The sequence below is a fragment of the Mesoplodon mirus genome (assembly GCF_964341445.2).
Source record: "Mesoplodon mirus genome assembly, chromosome: 4".
Lineage (NCBI taxonomy): Eukaryota > Metazoa > Chordata > Mammalia > Artiodactyla > Ziphiidae > Mesoplodon > Mesoplodon mirus.
This window is the reverse complement of record NC_138979.1, coordinates 34,218,018-34,242,550: the sequence shown is the minus strand read 5'-3', so window position 1 is coordinate 34,242,550 and position 24,533 is coordinate 34,218,018. Positions and strand designations below refer to the sequence as shown.

Genomic DNA, 24,533 nt, shown 5'->3' with positions numbered 1-24,533 from the left:
GACGCAGACCCCTTTGGCACCCACCCTGATTGACTGAATTAACATCTCTGGGGGTGAGAGACAAGGCTCCGCCTTCTTAGCAGGTCTCGCAAAGCAAAACTCACAGGTGGTTTTTATGTCCCCTCAAATTTGGAAGCTCCTGCCGTCCTAAATGCATTCCAGTTAAAAAATGTCTCATTCAATGATTCATTATTACAAGCAAACAAATCAACAAGAAACCGAATTCTCATCTCTCTTGCACACACAAATCCTGAGTCCTCCTGATTCTGTCAAAACTGGAGGAAAATAGATGTGTAAGAGGTATTCTGGGATATCCAGGATATTATAACAGGAGGTGGAAGGAAGAGGGTGGAGACAGGGGAAAACTAGCATGTGACTGCCTACTTCCCCCCGCAAGCCCATCACGTGCATTTTCTGGTGTAATTGCCACAAGGACCAACAGTGCTGGAGATGGGGAGGGGGGACCAGAAATGCAGGACCTGCCTCAGGGACCACGTGGGTAGCATGACCCTACAAATGATGACAGCGTGATCTGGGGACAGGAGGAAGTGAATAAGCGCTAAGGTGGTGTTAATGGACCTCACTCTCAAGTCTTCCATCTCTGGTGCTCTATGACGCCTTATCTAAAGCTCTCCTCTGCCAGAAGACAAGGAGACACTTACCATTCCATTTGGGAGTGAGTTTTCTCATTGCGCAGAGGAAAAGCTAAGATGCATGCAGAAGGAGATGTTGTCACCTGCCCAAGGTCACCCAGAGGGTGGGAAGCGGGTGGTACACCCCTCGCGTGCCCTTCCAAATCCTCCTGGCCACACCTCTTTCTCCAGCCCTTGATGCCAAGCAGGCTATGCAGGCTGCTACCGGCTGCACACATGCCCCTCAGAGCCTCCACTGTACCCATTGCTCACTGCCCAGGGCTCCTCTGAGGCTGCAGTGTGGGGCATCCACAAGATCCCAGTCCACATGTGTTCATGCAACCAAAAGACTGGGTGCAACACTGGGAGTCAGTGCTCTGGAGTGGCCCTTACCACCAGGGAACAGGAGCTGATGGAAAATGCTTCACATTTTCACCCCGGCCGGGCATTTCTGAGATGCCATTTCACAGGCCCCTCAGAAGGCCCTGTAGTTGCCTCCAGCTGTGGCCAGCTCCACTCACACCTTGTACCGCCTGCCCTTCTCTCTGGTCTCACTCCCCAGAACTTCACGCACGCTTCCTGGCATCACTTCCCAGTAAAACTCCTCGCAAACACACCTTTGCCTGAGGTTCTGCTTTCAGGGAAAACGGACTAAGACTGACCCCAAAGTCGGAAGCAGATGCCTTAAAGATAAGCCAGTTGGAGTCAGTGAGTTTTCCTTCAGGAAGAGTGGATTTTTTTCAGTTAAAACTGGAAACTTACTGTAAATGCAGTAAGTCCCCTACATACGAATGAGTTCCGTCCCGAGAGCACGTTCATAAGTCCAATTTGTTCGTAAGTCCAACAAAGTTAGCCTAGGTCCCCAACTAACACAATCGGCTCTATAGTACTGTACTGGAATAGGTTTATCATACTTTTCACACAGATAATACATAAAAACAAACACAATGAATAAAACATTTTGACTCTTACAGTACAGTAGCTTGAAAAGTACAGTAGTACAGTACAACAGCTGGCATCCAGGGGCCGGCATCGAGTGAACAGGCAAGAAGAGTTACTGACTGGAGGAGGGAGAGAAGGTGGGAGATGCTAGAGCTGAAGGATCATCAGCAACAGGAGACGGAGGGCGAGCTGCGATGTCACTCACGCCTGACGTGGATGGTACAGGTTCCAGATGCATGTTCGCATCTTTGAAAGTTCGCAACTTGAAGGTTCTTATGTAGGGGACTTACTGTAGTAGGATCACGGCTGATTGTAAGAGGCCTTTGGGAAGTGAGACCGGGCGAGGAAAGAGGAGCCCGTGTCCCAGCTCCTTTCTTTACTTCTTCCTCCAGCAAATATTTATGAAGTGCTTCTATGTACTGGGCCTGTTCTAAGAGCTGAGAATACAGCCGTGAAGAAGACTTTAACAATTGAGCACTTGCTTTCTAGAGGGAAAAGACAGATAACAAATTCCAAGTAAATACGTGGTATAATATCGAAATCATGGTGTGAAATGAGAGGCAGGATCATTCCCTCCCCTCCTTGCTTCCTCCCCCTTCCCTCTCCTGAGCACCCGTACCTGAGCTCCTATAACTGAAATGTGCATATGCCACAGGACTCCAATTTTAAGTGGCAAAGCAAACACTGAAGCCCAAATACTCAGGCTCCAGAACGTGTGTGTGTGTGTGTGTGTGTGTGTGTGTGTGTGTGTGTTTAAAGCCCCACTGATGCTGGTGGCTTAGATTTATAACTCACTGTTGATCTCTTAGGAAATGAGGGATTCTGGGGGGTGGGGGAAGAACACTGATTCTTCAGGGTGGAGAATCCACTTGGCAGTAAATGTCTTCCCATCCTTCCCTGGCCTTTTCTGTGCATCAGGGTGCCCCGTGCAGAGCCCGGTATATCGTCCTCATACCTGCCTCTCCCCGCAGGGCAGTGACCATCTGCCTGAGGGTCATCGCCAACATCTTGGTGCTGCTTTCACTGGCTGGGAGCATCTATCTCATCTACTTCGTGGTGGACCGGTCCCAGAAGCTGGCACAGTCCAAGAAGGAGCTGACGCTCTGGGAAAAGAACGAGGTACCCACACAACAGTAGCTGCCCCTCTGTTTCCTGGGTGTTTCTTAAGTGGGTTCCCTGGAAACATCTCCACGGAAAAATTGTAGTCCTCTTCTTCTAGAGCACGGACTTCAAGAGCTGGGAGCCAGAGTGGCAACACCCAGCCTTGGCTAAATGATTTCACTGGTCTTAATAAGGAAGATTCTGATTCAAAAACACCTTCAGGCATTTGCACAGTCTTTACCTTTGAGTTTTGCTGCTGACTGTGCTTTGCTTTTCTGGCTTCGTGTTTCTTTATATACGCGTTTCCAGAAACTGACTTCACCTGGACGTGCATTAGCAACTGCACTGTCTTTCATTGCATGTGTCAAAGTTGACCATGTGGGGATTATTGAACATTTAGGTGCTTTCCATATTTCTCAATCACAAATAATGCTTCCCAAACAGCCCCACACCAATGGCTTATTTTTTTAAATGCTCTTTCCCCTCCATTTATGGGACTATTCCCATGAATAGAAAATTACCAAGAGGAAGGTTATAAACAATTTTATAATTCTTAATATTTATTGCAAGACTCTTGTTCTGAACACTTGGCTCAATTTACCTGTAAAGATTTGAGTGGTAGAAATAGCACAGATGCTACCTCTCAGACCACTTGTATGAAAATGATTATCATCCTTGGGATTTACAAAACAAAGCGGGCAGGCAAGGTGATACTTAGCAATTTATCCTCAATGTACAATAATTTTTCAAAATCTGAGGCTGCATTAGGTAATCTCTTCCCATACCTCTTCGTGTTTTACGTCAATTAGGTGGGTTATATATTGATAAATATGGGCTTGTGTGTAGATAGATATTTTAAAGGTAAATTCAGAAATTATTTCTTCCTTTAGCTCACACCTCTTGTGTACCAGCTAAGCCTCCTTTTTCATTTGCAGAGAAAGTACATAAGTACAGAGAAACAAGAGCCAGGCATAATTCTCTAGATAATTAATCTTCCGTGTACAGAAAGAATATTAAATTACCTCTCAGACTTCCCTTTTCTATTCTTAACAGTTACAGTTATTTCCTTCTTCCATCCAAGGTAAGGGAAGTAGAAATAGAATGAGATGGTAATTGGAGAAGGTGGCAGAAACACCAGTAAATCCCAAAAGGCATGTACAAGTGTCTTCAGCTTAAGGAGTGTTCCTAGAAGGAATAAACCCATGGCAAAGTGGCCTTTTGAAAACAGCTAATTAGCCAAGATTTGGGGGAGGTTTTCCATGTAAGAACTGCATGACCCTCTGAATACCTCCCTCCCCGACCAAACATTAGGCTACAGACCAACTATGAGGTGAGGGAGGCTGGGATGCGGGGCCCCGAGGAGCTCAGTGGGGCACACCCTCTCTTGGTAGGTGAGTGTGGTGGTGTCCCTCGTCACCATGCTGGCACCATCAGCCTTTGACCTCATCGCCGCCTTGGAGATGTACCACCCACGGACCACACTGCGCTTCCAGCTGGCAAGGTACCACCACCCCGCTGGGACATGGTTTGTTGTGGGTTACCCGTCCGGCCGCCCACTGTGGGAACTCAGTCCCTCGGGAGCCAGGGCTTGCTTCGTTCCCCCCAAAACTTAGCACAGGACTTCCCCTACGACTGCGTCTCAAGAAAAGCAGGATACTACAGGAGAGAATGGTGGGAAGAAGGGGGAAGAGGAAGCAAGGGAGAGAGGAGGGGGCTGGAGAGGATGGACCAGGAGGACAGGACAGAAGAAACGGGTGAAAAGGTGGTGATAAGAACAAGCGGAGGAAGGGGAGGTGGGAGAGAGGGAGGGGAGGGGGAGGGGAAGCGGGGAGAACAGGCAGAAAAAGCAGATACAGGAGAAAGAGGACCAGGAAGACGCTGGGAAATGTGCCCTGTATTGCTCACGTTGGGTCCCTCAGTGGACTGACCGTGAGAGGTGAGAGACCCGTGCTGTCTTTCTAGACGTGAGATGACATCATGCTTTGCTAATAATTCCCCAAAGCGTAGACTCAAAGCGGTTCTTGTGAGTAAATCAGGGAGCATCGAGCATCGGGGCTGTGCTGGGATGGTCAGTGGGTGTGAATACAGGTGGTTAATGCAGACGTGAGCACAGCAGGTGGGGAGTAGGGGTGGGGGAGGGAGAGGTCAGAGGGGCCAGCCCCCTGAAACCACACTTCTTCTCTAGCGCTGGCATCATCACTGTCTTCCCGAAAAATCCCCATCTCTGTTAGGGTGACTGTCGCAGAGGGTGGCACTGTCCGAGCCCCGCTGATTTACCTCCCATCCCTCCCGGGTCTACAGTGTTTGGATTGTGCTTTCTCTTGTAATGCTTGATCACATTCCACAGAACAAATTTCCCACAGATCACTTTGGGAAGAATGGCTGTCATTCAGGAGTCAGCAAATGTTTTCCATAAAGGACCAAATAGTAAATATTTTTGGTTGTGCGGGTCACACGGTCTCTGTGGCTCAACTGTGAGGTTGTGGCACAAAAGCAGCAAGCAGCCACAGACAATACATCATCCAAAGGGTGTGGCCAAGTTCCTTGCAACTTTATTACAAAAATAGAAGAGGGTAGGGTTTGGCTAAAAGGCTGTAGTTTGCCACGATCTTGAAGTCCAACTGTCATTTCAGAGATAGAATAGCATCACTCGAAGGATCAAGGGGTGTGTGGAAGCCCCTCACCCAGGGTAGCTCTGGAAGAGACTCCCAGCCCCCCAGGCTTGAACCCTGGTCTCTTTGCTCTGCTCGGCACCTCCTCTGTTGACCTAGGAGAGAGAAGTGCCGTCCTCAGCAACTCCCTCACAGCAGGCATTGGGGAGGATCAATTCTATGATTGCATTTGGTCTAACAGCAGTCCTCTTATACGGATTGGCCTTGTTATTCCCGTTCAAAACTAGAGAAACAGAGGCTTCAAGAGACTTACCCCTGATGAATTCAGGCTAATTCTAGAAATAAGAGTAGGATATATTACTTTAGTTCCACTAACTCACCAGCAGACAAAGTTACCTTTTACTCAGGGCACAGTGAGAACAAGAGCCATGCGATACGAAGACGGCAGAAGGTTAAATTCTCTCGGTCCTTCCTTCAGACAACAAGTGCCAAGTTGACTCTGAGGGTCCTGCCCTGTGTTAGGTGAAGACAGAGTTAGAAAGGGAAGCTGAAGGGAATCCCTCCACAGTGCACAGGGAAAGCCAAGATGAGTCAGAATGATGCCCCCGGAGGTGTCCTAGCCCCCGTTTCCCTGCTCACTCCTGCACACTGGTGGTCACAGGTGGTAAACTCTACACTGAGGAGATGAAGGCATGTGGGGATGGGCGACTCAAAGTTCCAATCTGGAGTCTTTTCCTCATGTTACATCTGCTTTCTCTTTTTCACCAGCTGGCACTGGCTTCATGATTCTCCAAGTGCCAACCACTGTCCTGTGAGAGATTTGTAAACCTGCCATTTTCCTTTCTCATCTCATTTTCCCAGACATGTTTCTGTTAAGACCCAAGGCTGCAGCCTGGGAAACTCCACGACATGTTTCCCAAAACCTTCCAACTCCGGGGAAATGGGCATCAAGTCTTGGATCACTGGCTGATAGAGGCTGCTGTGGGCAGGTGCCACCTGCTCAAGGTTGCCCACCTGTGAGCAGGTGTAGATGTGCCCACAGCCCCTCACTGATTCAGCCCGTCTGACAGGTTCAGCCTGTATTTTGGAACCAGACCACTGAGATCCTGAAATCTCACCCTGCCTCTTTTTAACTGTGTGAACCCGAGCAGGTGACTTAAGCCCTCCCCATGTTCAATACCCTTGTCCCTTAAGTGGGGGTTATAATAATATGGACCTCACAGAGTTGTTAGACTCAAATGAGATAATGCCTGGAAAATCACTTTATAAACCAGAAGGCATGACACAAGGACACGTATAAGTCACACTACACTTCAGAGCCCCGCTTCCTGAGCTCACACACTGTCTGCTATACCAGTGGTTCTGAAATACTGATCCAGAGATCGGCTATAGTGGAATCACCTGGTAAGGAGATAAAAGGATTCCCAGACCCCATCCAGACCTCTTGAAACAGTGTAGATTCTGGAATTCTGTATTTTTTTTTTAATGCCCACAGTCTGATTCTGAAGGAAACCAAGTGTGGCAACCAACAACTGTCTTAGCCAAAACATGGTGGTCACTCCCAAATTGTGGTCAGTCTAGAACCATGGAGTGGTGGTCTGGTCATTCAAAGTGGGCTTGTGGCTTTCAGGGTCCTTGTGCTGTACCTGGGAAACCTCTACAGTCTGATCATCGCCCTCTTGGACAAAGTTAACAGCATGAGCACTGAGGTGAGTGCTCCATCCTGGGGATGTGCCAAGTCAACCACTGCCCCCCCACACACCACACACACATACACACATGCACATACACACATATATACACATACACACATACACACATATACACAAACACATGCACATACACACATATATAGGTACATACACACATATATACACATACAGACACACACAAACACATGCACATACACACATATACACAAACACACGCACATACCCACATAGGCATACACACCTATATATACACAAACACACGCACATACCCACATATATACATACACATATATATACACATGCACAAACACATACACACACTTATACACATACATATTTAATACATACACACATATATACACATACACACACACACACATATACACATACACACACAGATACAGAGTCATCCTCAGTGTTGTCAATATCACTGCTAGTATTTGCACTCTGTTCATCATGTTCAAAAATCAGTTCATTTGTGGTCTTCTCAACAAAGGATAGGAAATTTGGTCTCATTTCCAAGATAGAGAAACTGAGGCCAGAATTTATGGCTAGTCAGTGACAGGGCTGGAATGAGAACCTGGGTCTCTTGACACTCTTTCCTGGAATTCCATCAGGAAAGCTTATCAACAGCTATTGTAAATGATCCCAGGAGAATGGCAGACCATGGGACTAATTTTCACTTAGAAAATCAAGAGAAAATAAATATCTTATGGAGAGCAGTTCAGAGCAGGCCCCACCATCCCAGCCTAGGGTAGTTTTGGAGGTCATTTTAAACCTGCCCCACCTGTGAGGTTATCCCAAAATGGTAGGGGAAGAGGAGGCAGGGAGTAGGAGGTTTCTTTAGGGTTGTTTACCCAAGCCATACCTTCCTAGCGTCAAATCCTGCTGCTTATAAGACAGGAGAGGCCACAGGGAGAAATGGTTCTGCATCAGGGCTTTGATGTTGCGTAGACTGGGTCCTTACCTGCCACTTACTAGCAACATGACCTCGAGCGTTTGAGTTCTACTAGCTGAGCTTCAGTCCCTTCATCTGTAACATGGAATAATCATTCTTACCTGACACTCTTGTGAGAATGAGAAATATAACATGCTGTAACCTAGGACAGGCTCTGACACTTTACTGGGGACCAATCAATGCTATTCATTACAACTCTATGTTCATTACTGGACCAACTCTAGTCAGGTGGCTATCAACCAAGCTAGAGATAGAGAGAGAGAGACAGAGAGTCGGAGACAGAGAGAAACAGAGATAAAGAAAGAGAAATTATTCCCAAGCATGCAGTGATATCCTTGGTGTTCATGATGGATTCTTATTTACACATAACTGGACAACCTTTTCTTCTTCCTTCCCTCTCTCCACAGGAAACTGCTCCCCCAAATAGCACAAGTCATTGGATAGATTCTACCATCTTCTTTGTCACCAGGGCAGCCCCTGGAGAAGAGAAGTGGTCCACGCCTGGGCCTGGGATAGGGCTCAGGAGAAACAGCACTTGGGCCCTGGAACAAGCCAATGTTCTGACTTACACCTCGCCTCTCTCAGAGGCCAACAAGACCACTGCTTCCACCCAGAGTCTGCAAGGCCAATGCTGGGAGACATATGTTGGACAGGTGGCTCCCTCGTTCCCTTATAAAGCCCTTCCATGTCCATTTCATCACTTAATTCTAGCGACTCTCTGAAGTGTCATTATCTCTATTTTATAGAAAAAGAAAATAAAGTTCAGTGGGGGATTAGGTTTTTCCAGGTCTCAAAATGAATTATCATACTCAGTGTAAAGACTCAGGCAGTATCAACAGTGTGCTTGGCCCTGTTCTAAGTGCTTACTCTAGAATCTTATTATGATCCGTAGAAGCAGAGATGAGGAAACTGAAGCACAAGAGTTTAAGTAACTGGTCCCAAAACACAGATAGTAAAAGCAGAATGAAGGGGACTTCCCTGGTGGTCCAGTTGTTAAGACTTAGCCTTCCAATTCAGGGGATGAGGGTTCGAGCCCTGTTCGGGGAGCTAAGATCCCACATGCCTCGTGCCAAAAAACCAAAATATAAAACAGAAGCAATATTGTGACAAATTCAATAAAGACTTTAAAAATGATCCACATCAAAAAAAAAAAAAAAAAAAAAAGCACAATGAAGCCCTAAACCCAGGCATCTGCTCCAAACTCTGTGCTCTGAACCCCTCTGCCTTTCACCTTCACTATATCCCATAATGACACCTCAAGTGGTCTGTGGCTCAGAACCATAGACTTTTCCCCTGGCTTTGTGTAAAGCTGGCCTCAGATATCAAAATTCAAATTAACAAATATTTGTTGAGCAGCCATTATGTGCCAAAAATGAAGCCACCATTGGAGGGGCCCCAGTGGCTCAAGCCATGGGAATGAAGAGAGAAGGGAGGACCCCAAAGAAGAGGTGGACAGTGGGAAGGGCAGGGCGTGGTGGCATCCAAGGACACCTTGTGTTGCAGGAGATGCTGAAGCTCTCCATCATTGACATGCTCTTCACTGTGGCCAGCATTCTGCTCATAGACTTCTTCCGAGGACTTTTCGTTCGGTACTTAACTGACTACTGGTGTTGGGACCTGGAGAGCAAGTTTGTAAGTAAGATGCCGTGTCCATTAGGGAAGTTCATATGGCCAGATCCATCCTTTCCTGATGGCCAGGCTGGGAAACTGACATGGCTGAGAGAAAATACGTGAGGGAAGAAGGAAAGGCTGTACAAAGCTGAGTTTCCATTTCTTTCTTACATTTAGCATTTGCTGGGATGGCCTCACAGACAATGATCTCTACGTATCTAGGCGAGCAAAGAATTCTGTGTATTTGACTATAGTGAACTGGTTTATGCAAAGAAATTTGGAATGTTTTTTAATGCAGAAGTTCGTTTTCTCTTGTAGCCTGAATACGGGGAATTCAAAATAGCAGAGAACGTGTTACATTTAGTCTACAACCAAGGAATGATTTGGTACGTAGCAAAGCTTCTTCCTGCTGTGCTTACATCTAATCTGGGCTAAGATTTTAATTTACCGAGTCTGGATGGGACATGACCGTAATAAACACAGTCGTAAGAGTCAAGAAAGGACATAAACAGTTTCTAATTGAACTATTTCACATATATAGTAATTTCAGTAATGGTTTTCTAAGCATTTTGCAGAAAGGAATGAGGAAGGAAATAGTCCATTTTTAGGCCACTATCGGTCACTGAAAAACAAACAAAACTGCACAAGAACCAGTAGAATAAGCTGCTGGGGAGGATTGCGGGGAGGCTAGGAGGAGAGGCTGCTGACCCCGAGGAGGACTTCCATCAGTGGCTGTGTCACAGCTGGGGAGCCTGCCTTCAGCTACCCACTCTCCTTCCGTACTCTCACTTGGACATTGAGCCCAGGTGCATGACTATCCCCCAGAAAGACAGACCCATCCTAGGGGAGATCTGCTCACCCAGGGCAACCCCCAGCCAAAGGCAATCATGTTCCTAAAGATACTAAAGGCTGAAAGGGATCATCTGATCGACATGGACGTGTGTGTCCATGGGGACACGGCGGAGAGCTCCCTAACCAACCCTCCATCTCTGGCTTTCCCTACTGGACCACAAAAAGTGCTATTTGTTAAAATACAAGCAAACGACAAAAAAGAAGAAGAACCTGGGTGTCCCATACCTTCAGAAGACACAATCTCTCTTCATAATCATTCAGTAAAATGCAGGAGGAATGGAATATAAAGTAATATGCCTTTACTCAAATTCTGTATTCTTAGAGTCCACTTATTTTGAAAAATATTTTCACAAATACAGTATTAAAAATAATACAAAATATTTACTTAACGTTTGCCAGAATGTCGGGCATGTTTTTCCCTGTAATAACTGGTTTAATCCTTATAGAAACCCTATGAAGTAATTAGTATTATTTTCTCCATTTTAAATATGAGGAAACTGAGGAAAAAAGAAGCTAAGTGTCTTGCCTGATGTGAGAAACCAAAAGTTTTTTAAAAAACAGTTTTACTTATTAAACCTCTCTTTGTATCTATTTTCCTGCTGCTAAGTCCAAACTTCACAAGTATTGTATTGCATGAACATCCAGTATAAGCAGATTTAGCCTTAAAGTCAGAAGATCTGGGTTTCATTCCATATTTGGCACTTATTTGCAGGGTAGGTATACCTCTGTTTTCCTGGGATGTTATCCCAGATCTGTCACTCTCAAAGGTCTCTCAGTTTGGATGATATAGAGTCTCCCTTTTATTAGTCTCTGGGCAAATCACCTAATTTTCCCAGACCCACATTTCATGTCTAAAAACTTTGGATATTTACCCCTCCTTTTATGGTTGCAGAAGGTTAAATGGGCCAAAATGTGTGAGGATGCTTAGCACAAGGTCCAACAAAAGTAGCTCTGCTTCACATAATGTTGATCAAATCTGAAAGTCAATAATTTATTAACGTAGCCCCACCAACCCCATAGATAGGCAAAATCTAGAGCTTGCCTGAAACCACAGTTACCCACTATTTGCCTCTTGACCGGAAGAGGGCCTTTCCTTTGCTAAGTGTGAAGAGGCAGGAGACACTTAGCATCCTTGTGCCAAGAGGATATTTTCAAACAGGCTCCCTGCTAATCTGCAGAAGTGACTTGTCTTATCTCCAGCAGGTGGAAGGTTGGGGTCTCAGATCTCCAGGGGCTTCTTCAGTTCTTTAAGCACAGAGTATAAATCTCAAGCTCTCAGAACCAAGGTAGACCAGAGGAGAACAGACGCTAACTGGCCTCCCATTGTGGTTTCAGGATGGGAGCATTCTTCTCGCCATGTCTCCCTGCCTTCAACGTCCTCAAACTCATTGGGCTCATGTACCTGCGCAGCTGGGCCGTGCTGACCTGCAACGTGCCCCACCAGCAAGTCTTCCGAGCCTCCAGGTCAGTGAGCGTCAAGTCCGCTTCACAGAGAGAACTCACATCACCCACACTCGCCTTAGCCAGAGTGACCTCCAGCAAGGGGGTCTCCCCAACTCCCTGCCTGTCAAAATCTTGTCTGCCCTCCAGTTGCCTTTCCTCCTTGAAGCCATTGCCAATGCCCCACCCTTCAAATGAATCATGACTTTTCTTAAGCTCATGCCACATCTTTTACAACTTTTTACTGAAGTTTAATAATTATCCAGAAAGGGCACACATCACAAATACCCGGCTTGATGAATATTCACAAACTGAACACAACTCTGTAACCAGCCCCCAGATGGAGAAACAGAACAAGAACAGCGCCCAGAAGCCCCCTTGTACTCGACTCCAGTCACTACCAGCTTCTAACAGCGTAATTCGTTCCCCCCGCCACACCGTTTTTTACTTGATGTAAATAGAATCCCACTCAGTATGACCTCTTTTATTCCTGTCTTCTTCTCAATATTGTGCTTGTGAAAATCACCTCATTGAGGACACCCCCCCCAATTTCTTTATCCATCCTCCTGTGGTTAGCTATAATGAATAACACTGCCTTGAACATTCTCACGCATGTCCTTTGTTGGGTACATACCTAGGACTGTTCTTGCTGGCTCACAGGCCACGCATGTGTTCTCCTCTAGGAGAGAGCGCCAACTATTGTGCCAAAGCAGAGGCCCCCTTTCCACTCTCACCAGCTTCATGTGAGAGTTCCAGTTGTCCCACAACCTTGTCAACACTTGCTCTTCTCTGTATTTTTCACTTTAGCCATTTTGGTGAATTCATATCACATTTTGAACACCTTGATTAGAACTCATTTATTTTATTTTGACATAATAGTTATTGATGTGGGTGTGTTTCAGTGTCTTTCAAACTTTTTGACAATAACCAGCATGACAGTGTATTTATCATTCACCTAGTGACCAGTGTAGATGCATATATTCATATATATGTTTTATATATAATTTATATATGAATGTGTATATTCATTGACATCTGTGTATGCCTATATATAAAAATACATGCATACATATATACATACAAATATACATAACACATACATATAAATGGATACATACATATATTGAGTGTATATATATGTGTGTGTGTGTCTATACATATATATAAAGAGAATGTGTGTATATAAATAGAGAAAGGTTTCACAAATTAACACTCACCTACTTAACCACATTGTATGTGCCCTGATATTTTCTGTTCTCTTCTAGTCCAGTCTAGTTCATTAGAGAGAGAGAGCATGCAGGCTGAGAGTCTCAGGGTTAACAGAGCATTCATTCTCTTTTCAGGACTATACACAGGGCCTTGCACACCAAACAGACCTGTGCTGCCCTCAGGGGAAGCCTGGGCAGCCGAGTTTTCAGACCAGCTTAGGGCCCAGGGCTTACTCAGGCAGACCATTCACCCTGAGCAGCCAGAAGCAGAGCGATAAGAGGTTGAGAGAGACATCCAAGTAAGAGAGTCAAGAACCGTAACAAAAGAGTCAAACCATCCTCAGACATAGGGGACAAGTTCAAGGCTGGGAACAGGACAGGGAACCACTAGGTAAAGACTCAGCTGGGTGGGGCATAGGTGCTAAGATTTTTCCATGAAATTAAGTTTATTGTGTGATGGCCATGGGGCCACCCGTCTCTTGGTTTGAGGTGGACAGGTGCTCAGCAAGCGTTTAGTAGATGAACAGGCTGGGCTGGGTGATCCACGAATTCCCGTTGAGCATCCATTTCTAGTTTGCTAAATTGCCTTTGATCCTATAACAGACCCTTTCCTAGGCAGTGATGGGAGGAGGATTTTTCTGTTTGCAAAGAGTCAGGGCTACAGTTTCTGTGTCGGTTTTGTTTGGGGGGGGCAGGGGGGTGCACATACATCATCGGCAGCTGGCCAGAGAGTGAACTCAGTGCCTGGCCTTTGGTTTCTTTACAGATCCAACAACTTCTACCTGGCAATGCTCCTGTTTATGCTCTTCCTATGCATGCTGCCAACCATTTTTGCTATTGTCCGGTACAAGCCATCTCTAAATTGCGGGCCCTTTAGGTAAGTTCTCTTAGTTCAGTCCACTCTGCCTGGAGCTACTGACAGCTATAGAGGAAGGACCCCTGCATTAAACTGAATTCTCCTTCTGGCTCACAGAACAGGTCAACAGCAGAGAAAAACTTCCAACTCATGTCTTTTGAATCCAAGACCATTTCCCTTTCCTTGCTAAGCAGGCTGCCCTCAAGTATGATCATCTCTGTGCTCATCTTTAAAATATACAGCCCACTTCAAATCAAAACGGGAAATGGCATTGCTCCAAGGCTAGAAGGAAATTCTACCTGGTCAATCTTTCCCTTCCAGAACTCAGAAAGCTTTTATTAAAAGATAGTCCATGTCACTTTTGATTCTACATTATCTAGCTGCATCAAGACAGAAGTCCCGGGCTTCCCTGGTGGCGCAGTGGTTGAGAGTCCGCCTGCCGATGCAGGGGACACGGGTTCAGGCCCTGGTCCAGGAAGATCCCACATGCCGTGGAGCGGCTGGGCCCGTGAGCCATGGCTGCTGAGCCTGTGCGTCCGGAGCCTGTGCTCCGCAAAGGGAGAGGCCACAACAGTGAGAGGCCGGCGTATTGCAAAAAAAAAAAAAAAAAAGACAGAAGTCCCTTGAGTTATCTTCACCTAGCATTTGCTTTAAGTCAGTTTTGATACAACGTATACGTAACATTTAGAGTCTATCTTTGTATACATTATACATACACACACACACACACACACACACACACACACACACACACACACGCCATGTAGTTATTGACCCCATCTTCAAACCTACAGGTTAATTAAATGACTACTTCAGATGAAATCATTTCAGGAATGTTATGTATCTTTCACATTCATCAGATACTTACTTTAGCTTTGAAACTGACTTTGAGGGTTGGACTCCAGCTAGCTAGCCTTTTTTCTTTTTTATAATGGCTTGCAGGATCCTTCTGCCAAAAGCAATATAATCTGGAATTATGGTTTTCTTCCTCACAGCGGACAAGAGAAAATTTATGACATCGTGTCAGAAACAATTGAGAGGGATTTTCCCGCGTGGTTTGGCTCTGTGGTTGGGTACATCAGTAGCCCTGTGGTTGTCCTGCCAGCTGTGCTGCTTCTTTTGTGAGTACTTTCCTGCCTGCTTTGGGGGAACTTCTGCGTGTTTGGCCAAGAAGAAAGCACTGCTTTCCAATAACTGTATAAATTCAATGAGCTCATTGAAAAGTCACTTACGGAGCCTGATGATCTGAGCAGGGATGCTGAATCACACAGGGGCCAGGGAGGTAGAGCATGACTGATTCGTCAACAGCATTTCGGCGATCGCTGTGGCCATGACCATGGGGTTGAATGTGATTATCATTATCTTATTTTCCAGAAGTTTAATCTCAACATGGAATTTTACAGTGCAGCTAACTTGCGTCTGTTTTAACTTAAAGGGGAAATAACATCAAGTAGTTGATCCAATACTCCTACCATGATACACTGTAACATGCCTCTCCCATCTTCACTCCTTCCTTATTGCTGTCATCCATGCAGAATTCCAGGTCAGTGGAGGTTGCTTTGAAAATCAGGAGAGAGAAAAGGAAAGCAGCTCCTTCCCAGCACTTGCCAGCTTGAAAACTCACTGATACCTTTTGTCCTCAGGGGGTGGTGGGGTGGTAAGTGGGTAGCCCACATCTGGCCGGGAACACAAAAGCCTGACAAGGGGGATGAAGTACACTCACCGCCCTGTGCTGTTCTGCCCTAGCATGCTCATCTATTACCTTCAGAGCATCGCAAGATCCTTAAAGCTCAGCAACCACCAGCTCAGAATGCAGATACAAAACGCAAGTATTACCTAACCTTTGCTATCGTGAATGTGCATCAACCATCTGACTGATTTCCCTGGCCAGGGAATACCAGTGAGGTCACATTTTCAAATTACTAGGACTCTTGGCCACGTGCTAGAGTGCAAGGCCACCCCTCCCCAGCCAGGATCTCCCAGGGCTATTTCTAAGAATACCCAGGCCGTCAATTGCCAGAATGAGCCTCCTCTCCTAGAGGCCTTGCTCATGCCCTCAGCACTTCATCTCCCCCTCCTGTGGCCACACCAAACTTGCAATGTACTGGGTTCTTCTGCTGGCTGCACTGACTGGGCAGGGAGAAAGGGTCCCTCCCTAATCCCATGTCGAGTTGGACATCTGAGCCCAAAGACACTGTTTGGACCCAAAGACCCACCTTTTTCATATCTTTTAAATTCTGGTTGTCATTACAGTAAGTCCCCTACATACGAACAAGTTCCACTCCGAGAGCGCAATCGTAAGTCCAGTTTGTTCCTAAGTCCAACAAAGTTCGCCTAGGTACCCAACTAACACAATCAGCTACATAATACTGTACTGTAACAGGTTTATAATACTTTTCACACAAATAATGTGTAAAAAACAAACACAAAAACTAAAGAAAACATTTTGACTCTTACAGTACAGTACCTTGAAAAGTACAGTAGTACAGTACAAGAGCTGGCATCCAGGGGCTGGCATCGAGTGAACAGGCAAGAAGAGTTAGTGACTGGAGGAGGGAGAGGTGGGAGATGGTAGAGCTGAAGGATCGTCAGCAACAGGAGATGGAGGGCGAGCTGCAGTTTCACTCACGCCTGATGCTGATGGAACGCACTTTCACATCTTTGAAAGTTCGTAACTTGAGGTTCATATGTGGGGGACTTACTATACCTTCTCTCCCATCTGGGGCTCAAACCATACATCTCAGAACAGTCAGAGGGAAACCAACACTCCCCAATCCTTCCACAGTTTCTCCTCCTCTGCACACCCTAGGTGCTCCCCCAGGGCCAGGACCGGGGTGAGGCAAGCGAGGCACCAGGCTGCCAAACTTAGAGGCACAGACTCTCAGGGTCACACCGACCCTGCACTCCCACAGCCCTAAGAGTGAGCACCTCCTTAAATTTGACCCCTGGATACCTCACCCGCTTCACCCAGCCCCAGAACCCCACGCAAAAAACTTCCACATTTCTCCGTTTTTAAAAAAAACAACTCTCACAAATATCAATTCATGTAAAGAAACACCAACTCATTTCATATATAGTCAAATAAGAAATGCATCTAGGAACTTCCCTGGCAGTCCAGTGGTTAAGACTCCATGCTCCCACTGCAGGGGGCCCAGGTTTGATCCCTGGTCAGGGAACTAAGATCCCACGTGCCACATGGCATGACCACAAAAAAAAAAAAAAAAAAAAAAAAAAAGGAAATGCATCTGGAGTTGCAAAGGGCATTCTTATGGAAATACACATCTCCCATGTGGTTGATCCATATTTTCTCTTTTGTGTCTCAGCCAAACCATGCTTAGCATAGTCTCAACATGGTCTGTCAAAGAGCTGCCCCTGAAAATGAAACTTGCCAGGGATAAAACTTCAGCTCTCAGGTGTCAGCATTTATTCATTCAAGTAACAGGCTTAGGACTAGAGCACAGTGTCCCCAGGTGATGGCAGTAGCTCAGCCATAGCCCAAAGGATTAGCAGTGATACCTACATCATTCCCCACCCCTACCCCCAAGAATAGTACAGCAAGTTCCCTACACACGAACCTTCAAGTTGAGAACTTTCAAAGATGTGAACGTGCCCCTGTATGCCAGCTGTTGTACTGTATTACTGTACTTTTCAAGGTACTGTACTGTAAGATTAGAAATGTTTTCTTTATTTTTTGTTTGTTTTTTATGTATTATTTGTGTGTGTGTGTTTGTTTTTGTGCATTATTTTATAATAGTATTATAAACCTATTCCAATACAGTACTGTATAGCCCATTGTGTTAGTTGGGGACCTAGGCTAACTTTGTTGGACTTAGGAACAAATTGGACTTATGAACGCGCTCTCGGAATGGAATCCATTCATATGTGGGGACTTAACTGTATTTGTTACTCCTTCCTGCTAAATCCGAAACAAACATATGGTTATCATTTATATTTTAGGCACGATCTGAAGATAAGAAGAAGGTTGCCCAAATGGTAGAAGGTAAGTACAAACAAAAATCCCCGATGTCTCAGTTGGTGAGCATTTTAAAAAACAGCAGTTTAAGGTTCATCACGAATAAACATTCCTACTCAACTGTGGTTTTCACAAATAACTAGACACAATAAAAATCTAGGGATATAAATGTTGGTTTATATCTATAATTTTTACATCAGCCCCAGACCTGTGAAAAACCCCAAAACACATCTGAAATCACAAGGAAACATTGAAGTAGGAGAGAAAAAGAAGCACAAAAATCTGAAGAAAACCCATAAGAACATCTTGGCCTTATTCACTTTTGTGTACTTCCTCTCAGTGGCCCGTTTTTTCCTTGCAAGCCCCCCTCCCCAGTTCTCTGCCCCTTAGGTCATGTCCTCTCTGTCCCTGCCTGCAGAGCAATGCCAGGTGGGCAGGTCCAGCCATGAAAACAGATTCCCTAGTATGAAATCCAAACCCAATGGGCACACTTCTTCCCATCTTCCCCAGCAGCACCTGGACACACTTGTTCCCATCTGGGCTCATCGAGGGAAAAGGAAAGAGCCTCCCTGTAGAAAGAATGATAATACGGGCTTCCCTGGTGGCGCAGTGGTTGAGAGTCCGCCTGCCGATGCAGGGGACACGGGTTCGTGGCCCGGTCCGGGAGGCTCCCACATGCCGCGGAGCGGCTGGGCCCATGAGCCATGACCGCTGAGCCTGCGTGTCCGGAGCCTGTGCTCCGCAACGGGAGAGGCCACAACAGTGAGAGGCCTGCGTACCACAAAAAAAAAAAAAAAGAAAGAATGATAATACAAGGAGCACAAGTCTGGTGTGGGCTGAAGGGAGGGGAAAGTGAGCAGGTGCAGCTCAAAGGAAACATGCCTGCCACTTGGAGCCACTAATAAGATCAGTGGGCAACGGCAAAATGGCGTACGTAGTCCATATTCTTCCTCAGAAAATAAACAAAAATGAGACCCAAAAAGGCTTTTTGGCCAACTCCTTTGTCTGCTTCAATGCAGAGCTAATTGGGAGGGATGTGTTTCCTTCCAAGAAAATACCTGAATAAGAGTCATGAGGCCTAAGGGTTGTGTTTGCTCCATCCACTTCCTCAGAGAGCAAGCCTACAGATAAAAACTGCTATGGAAAGTGACATGTACACACTGCTATATTTAAAATAGATAACCAACAAAGCCCTACTGTATAGCACAGGGAACTCTGCTCAATGTTCTGTAACGACCTAAATGGGAAAAGAATTTGAAAAAGAATAGATACATGTACATGTGTAACTGAATCACTGTGCTGTATACCTGAAAGTAACACAGCACTGTTAATCAACTATATTCCAATATCAAATAAAAAAATTTTTTTAAACTGCTATGGAAAGAGACTGCAGCTCATGTTATAAAATTCGGCTGTAATTATCAACTATTATTTGCCAATGAAGCATAATTAAGTTTAGTTCAGGTTGCCTTCAGAAACTAGGGACTTTCTCAGGATAACAATATTGTCATCTAATATTTTTCAAGCCCAAGACCACACTTTTTTCCAGAATGCTCTGTGAACTGTTTCCAAAGAATCATAATTATCATCTAAGCTTCATCGTATCAATTGTATAGATAAAGAACCAGAGCCCCAAAGCTGATGAATAACCCACTTTGCTAATGGGGGCATCAGATGGTGCATGTCTCAAGCCTCAGGGTTCATTTGATTCCTCCTACACTCCCTTCCAGCTCCAACTCTCAGTGAAAAAATGATTTGAATTATGAAATGTTTGTCATCCATGGGGTCAGGAGTATCTGCAAGTGCACACAACTGTTGGTAGACCCACCTGTTGGAAGTCAGGACACTTGCAGCGAAACCAACCTGAGCGTGTCCCCCCTCAGCTTGTCTTCCCCTCACCCTCTCTCTTCCTGCAGCCCGCATCCAAACCCAAGACGAAAGCACCAAGAGGTTTCCAAAGGACAGCGATTTCGGCAGCCAGCTGTCCTCGGCTCACTCGGTGACACCTCAAAACAATGGCAATGTGGTCAGTTTCGACTCATCAAGTAGCAAGAGTAGCAGGGTGGAGATCATCACACGGCCCACGCCCCCGAGTCCCCAGCCAGGACCTGGCAGTCCCAGCTTGCCTCTTCCTGGCATCTCCAGATCCGGGCACAACTCTACCAGGTGAGTTAACTGCAGCTTGGCAGGAAATCTGCCTCCTGGGTAATACTTACCAGTGATGGCCCAGAGCCATAAAGAGCAGGATAAAAAGCCATTAGGGATGCTGCAATATTAGGGACAGCAACGGATAAGGAAGGATTAGGTGATGAAGAGAAGCAGGAGATCAGAGCATTATTTTCCCATCGAGAAGAACACAGGTCTTTCAGAGCAGAGGAGACTGTCCCAGTCATCCAGACCTGATGGAGCGTTTTAGAAGGACAAAAATTCGTTCTTATTTTTGTTGTGTTTATTTCCAAATATAAAATAAAGTTATAGTTCAGTTTTTGTGCATCAAAAACAAAACAAAACAAAAAAACCATTAGGGCTTCAAAGGCCCTAACAGGTTTAGGAAGTAAGAGCCATTAAATTCCATTTCTGCCTGAAGGCCACAAGGCCATTTCTGACTGTTGACAGCTGCTATTGAGAAGAAATGAGGGGACAAAGTTTGTCAAACAGGACAAATTCTTCCTCATTGGCCTTCTGCCATATAACCTATAAGCAAACCTTCCTGCCAACCTAGGGTATTTATTTCTATAGCCTAAGAAAAGAAAATGCCTTAAAAATTTTTTTTTCCATTGGGGACCTGGTTTAATGAATAGAGGGATTAATTTTAATTAGAATATTAGTTGTTTGCTTGTCAATGGCAATAACACTGTAACTCAAAAAATTCCAAATTAGCATAATCCAAACACGTTTGTATTGTAAAGAATTCTCTAGTATCTAATTCAACAAACTTTTATTGAGAACCAACTCTGTCGTACTCTCTGTGATGGATAATACAGATTAATCAGAAACATCTCTGCCTCCAAGAGTTGAAAGTATAGTGAGAGAAGGATGTAGTTAAATATTAGATAATGTGATCAATGCTATGCTTCTGTGATAAACAGTATGTTTTCAGAGGACAAGGGGGATTGAGATAAAGTCTACATGGAGAATGGATAAATATTCCATAGGAGAAATTATATTGGACTTGGACCTTAAAAACTAAGTAAGATCTCACCAAATGGAGAAGAATCAAGAATGTACCATAGTGTTGAGTGATAAACTGGTATTAATGAAAAGCCATTTTTTTAAATTAAGACTTAAAAAAAAAACAATTCTTATATTTCTGGGATAAGCGACACTTGGTCACAGTGTACGATTCTTTTTATTTATTAAGAAAGAAACTAGAATATGTTCCAGAGCGTTCTTGGTTGGTTATAGACAGTATTGCCTAAGCCATATACCAGTTTTATTTTTAAAAGTTTTCAGTTCTTAGTCAATTAAATCCCTGTATTAAAAGGAGACAATGAGGGCTTCCCTGGTGGTGCAGTGGTTGAGAGTCCGCCTGCCGATGCAGGGGACGTGGGTTCGTGCCCCGGTCCGGGAGGCTCCCACATGCCACAGAGCGGCTGGGCCTGTGAGCCATGGCCGCTGAGCCTGCGCGTCCGAAGCCTGTGTTCCGCAACAGGAGAGGCCACAACAGTGAGCGGCCCGCGTACTGCAAAAAAATAAAAACAAAAAATAAGGAGACAATGACATGTGTCATAAACAAAAACAAAAAGTGGTTACTCTGTGAGATAATGAGTGTGTTAATTAGCTTGACTGTGGTAATCATTTCACAATGGATACATATATTAAATCAAGTTGTACACGTTAAACATACGCAATTTTTATTTGTCAGTTATACTTCAATAAAGATGGGGAGGAAAAGGTCAATTACTATTCCACTGTCTAGATACGCTATGACTTATTTAACCAATCTCTACTTAATATTTTTTTTGGGGGGGGGATATAGAAAGAATGTTACAAAGAAAACACAAAAAATTTAAAAATAAAAACCAAAAAGAAAAAAAAAGAATGTACCATAGTGGAGAATAAGCATGAACAAAGGTATGATGTTATGAAGAAGTGAGGCATCTTTGGGAAATGACTGAAGCAAAGGGAGCCTGGAGGGAAGCCAGAGATGATGCTGGAAAGAAGTGTAATACAGACCACTAAGACCTTTGAGCCTCTTTGGAGTTGGGACTTTATCTCTCTTTTTTTTTTATTGAAATATAGTTGATTTACACAGCAGTGTTAGTTTCAAGTGTACAGCACAGTGATTCAGTTATATAAGCATGTATATATGTTCTTTTGAATATTCTTTTCCATTATAGGTTATTACAAGATACTGAATATATCAATAGTTCCCTGTACTATACAGTAGGACGCTGTTGTTTAAATTTTTTTTTATCTTTTATTTTTTCACTCCAGACTGGCTATATTATCGGCAAGATCTTTTATATTTTAGTTCCAGGCTGGCCAAGTTATGGGCAAGATCATTTCTGCATTTGTATGGGTCAATTATTTCAGTTGTACCTACACATAAGAAAGCAGTAGAACCCTGCATTCTTTTCAGGGAGGTAGGACATCTAGAAGGATGCACTGACCCTAACTTACATGGAGAATTATATCTGACCTGAATGTAACACAGTGAAAGCAATATAGATAATATATAGGAGAGTTGTTTGGCAGGGGTAAGGGGTGAGGTTGTTTTGTTTGTAAAAACAATGACTAAGTGAACAAAGAATTCAAAATCTTGCTATATTAGGAGTTGTCTTCATGTATCTATTGGGCTTTGGTACAGAGGAGAGATTCCAATAGTCCTGGATAGGAGTCGACTGAAAAAAAACCTAAAATTTGAGAATTATGTTTTATTTGGCGGACTTACTGAGGACTATGGCCTGGGACACGGCCTCTCAGATGGCTCTGAAGGACCGTTCCAAAGAAAGAGCTAGGAGATACAGCAGTTTTTGCTGAAAAAAACCCACGTGGTTGGACATCAAAGCCTTACTGCTAATCACAAAAAGACAGACATTTCAAGTTAATGATTTTAGTGCTTTTCTATCTTCTAGGGGAATATGCAAGAGTCTGAGCTCATTGAAGTTATTCCTTTGATACACATCTTAACTATCTAGGGCCAGTATCTTGTTTTTCTCCATCCCAAACTCCCCGTAGGGTACACCGTCAGGGCAGCTGCAGTGACCGATGGCTTTACATCCTTTGTTTTCTGAAATGACAGGTGACATTCTTTGTCCACATAGGCTATGGGGAGGAAGTGTCCAAGAACCTGGACAGCTGCATGGCAGAGACAGTGAGGGGCAGTGTTCCCAGCATGTGCTCCACAGTTCTTAGGCCCACTATGTGCTCCTGGACAAAAGGAGGTCTCCGTGATGAAATACACCAGCACAACACTCTTTGCCCTCCATGGAGATTCACGGTGCACATCATTACGATAAGGGTTCTGAGAATTCCAGCAGTAAAGAAATCTATTTAGCCCAGTTCCCCGAAGCCTCCTGTGCATGCAATCCACTGGACACCCATTAGAAATTTTTTTTTTTTTTTTGATCCTCGCTGCACGGCATGTGGAATCTTAGTTCCCCGAGCAGGGATCAAACCCGTGCCCTCTGCAGTGGAAGCACAGAGTCCTAACCACTGGACCACTGGGAAATTCCCCACTGGACACCCATTAACATTTCAGAACAAGTTTCGGTGGAAATGCAGAGAACTGCTGTTCTGGCTCGCAGTGCTGGGACAGCATAGGGGTCTGTGAGCACCAAGGCTGCAGGAGTTTAACCACCTCTGTCTTTCAGGTATCCACGTGGCCTGTGTGCAAGCACAAGTGATCTTTACAGGAAGAGATCCTGCACACCTGGAATGTTTACAAAGCACATCGAAGACGTTCACTCAGAGCCTCTTTTCCGAAAAGACCTTCAGCAAATCGACCATGGATCAAGGGTCTCAGCCTTGGTGCCACGGGGTTGTAGGTCCCGTGCCCCCAGATACTATATGGTTAATGAACGTGACCTTCACCAAAAAAACCATTCAACTTTCTGGCCAGAAAGACGTTTCAAGGTAGACATCTTTGGGGACGCTGTGGAGATGTACCCCAGGAACATGCAACCATGTATTCCCTGGGCCTCTCCACAGCTCAGTGAAGAAGAGGAGGAGATGCAGAGGAGAAAAATGAGCAGACAGACTTTCTACCCACGCTCCCTGACCGACCTCCACGGGGTTCCTCATTTTTATGTTGGCAAAAGTTTAGAAAGTCAGGCCCTGACTCCTGAGCTCCAGAGACGGACACATTACAAATCTTGGAATGATGGTGTTGAGGGTCAGCTTGACCGGCTGACGTATGTGCATAAAAAGCCACGCTACCGGAATTTCCAACACCCTCAGCACCCTCTGAAGCCCAGAGTTAAGGCCAAGTTCGAGCCATCCGTCACAGAATCTGATTCCATGTCGGCAGCATCCAGCAGTGACCAGCAGAACAGCAGCACTGACCAGTGTCTCCAGGTCACCCGCAGCCAGCCCAAGTTTCCGAGGTCTGCGGGCCAGTTTGGCAGGAGGAAGGCCATATCTAGGCAGGAGCTGACCACAGATCTGAATGACCTGATTTGTTCAAATGTCTAG

General features: G+C 45.0%; 1 protein-coding gene across 1 annotated transcript in view; it reads left to right on the top strand.

Moving 5' to 3' along the window:
• Positions 1 to 24,533, top strand: part of TMC3 (transmembrane channel like 3) — a gene marked incomplete at its 3' end in the record, with an annotated part of 45,591 nt that extends 21,058 nt beyond the window's left edge. The window contains exons 10-22 of the mRNA XM_082618840.1: positions 2,546 to 2,693; positions 4,067 to 4,176; positions 6,918 to 6,996; positions 8,365 to 8,610; positions 9,461 to 9,589; positions 9,887 to 9,954; positions 11,756 to 11,884; positions 13,835 to 13,945; positions 14,920 to 15,045; positions 15,671 to 15,753; positions 17,886 to 17,924; positions 19,814 to 20,063; positions 23,714 to 24,533. Of these exons, the coding sequence (XP_082474966.1) occupies positions 2,546 to 2,693; positions 4,067 to 4,176; positions 6,918 to 6,996; positions 8,365 to 8,610; positions 9,461 to 9,589; positions 9,887 to 9,954; positions 11,756 to 11,884; positions 13,835 to 13,945; positions 14,920 to 15,045; positions 15,671 to 15,753; positions 17,886 to 17,924; positions 19,814 to 20,063; positions 23,714 to 24,533 (2,338 nt within the window). The remainder of the gene's footprint in view (positions 1 to 2,545; positions 2,694 to 4,066; positions 4,177 to 6,917; positions 6,997 to 8,364; positions 8,611 to 9,460; positions 9,590 to 9,886; positions 9,955 to 11,755; positions 11,885 to 13,834; positions 13,946 to 14,919; positions 15,046 to 15,670; positions 15,754 to 17,885; positions 17,925 to 19,813; positions 20,064 to 23,713) is intronic.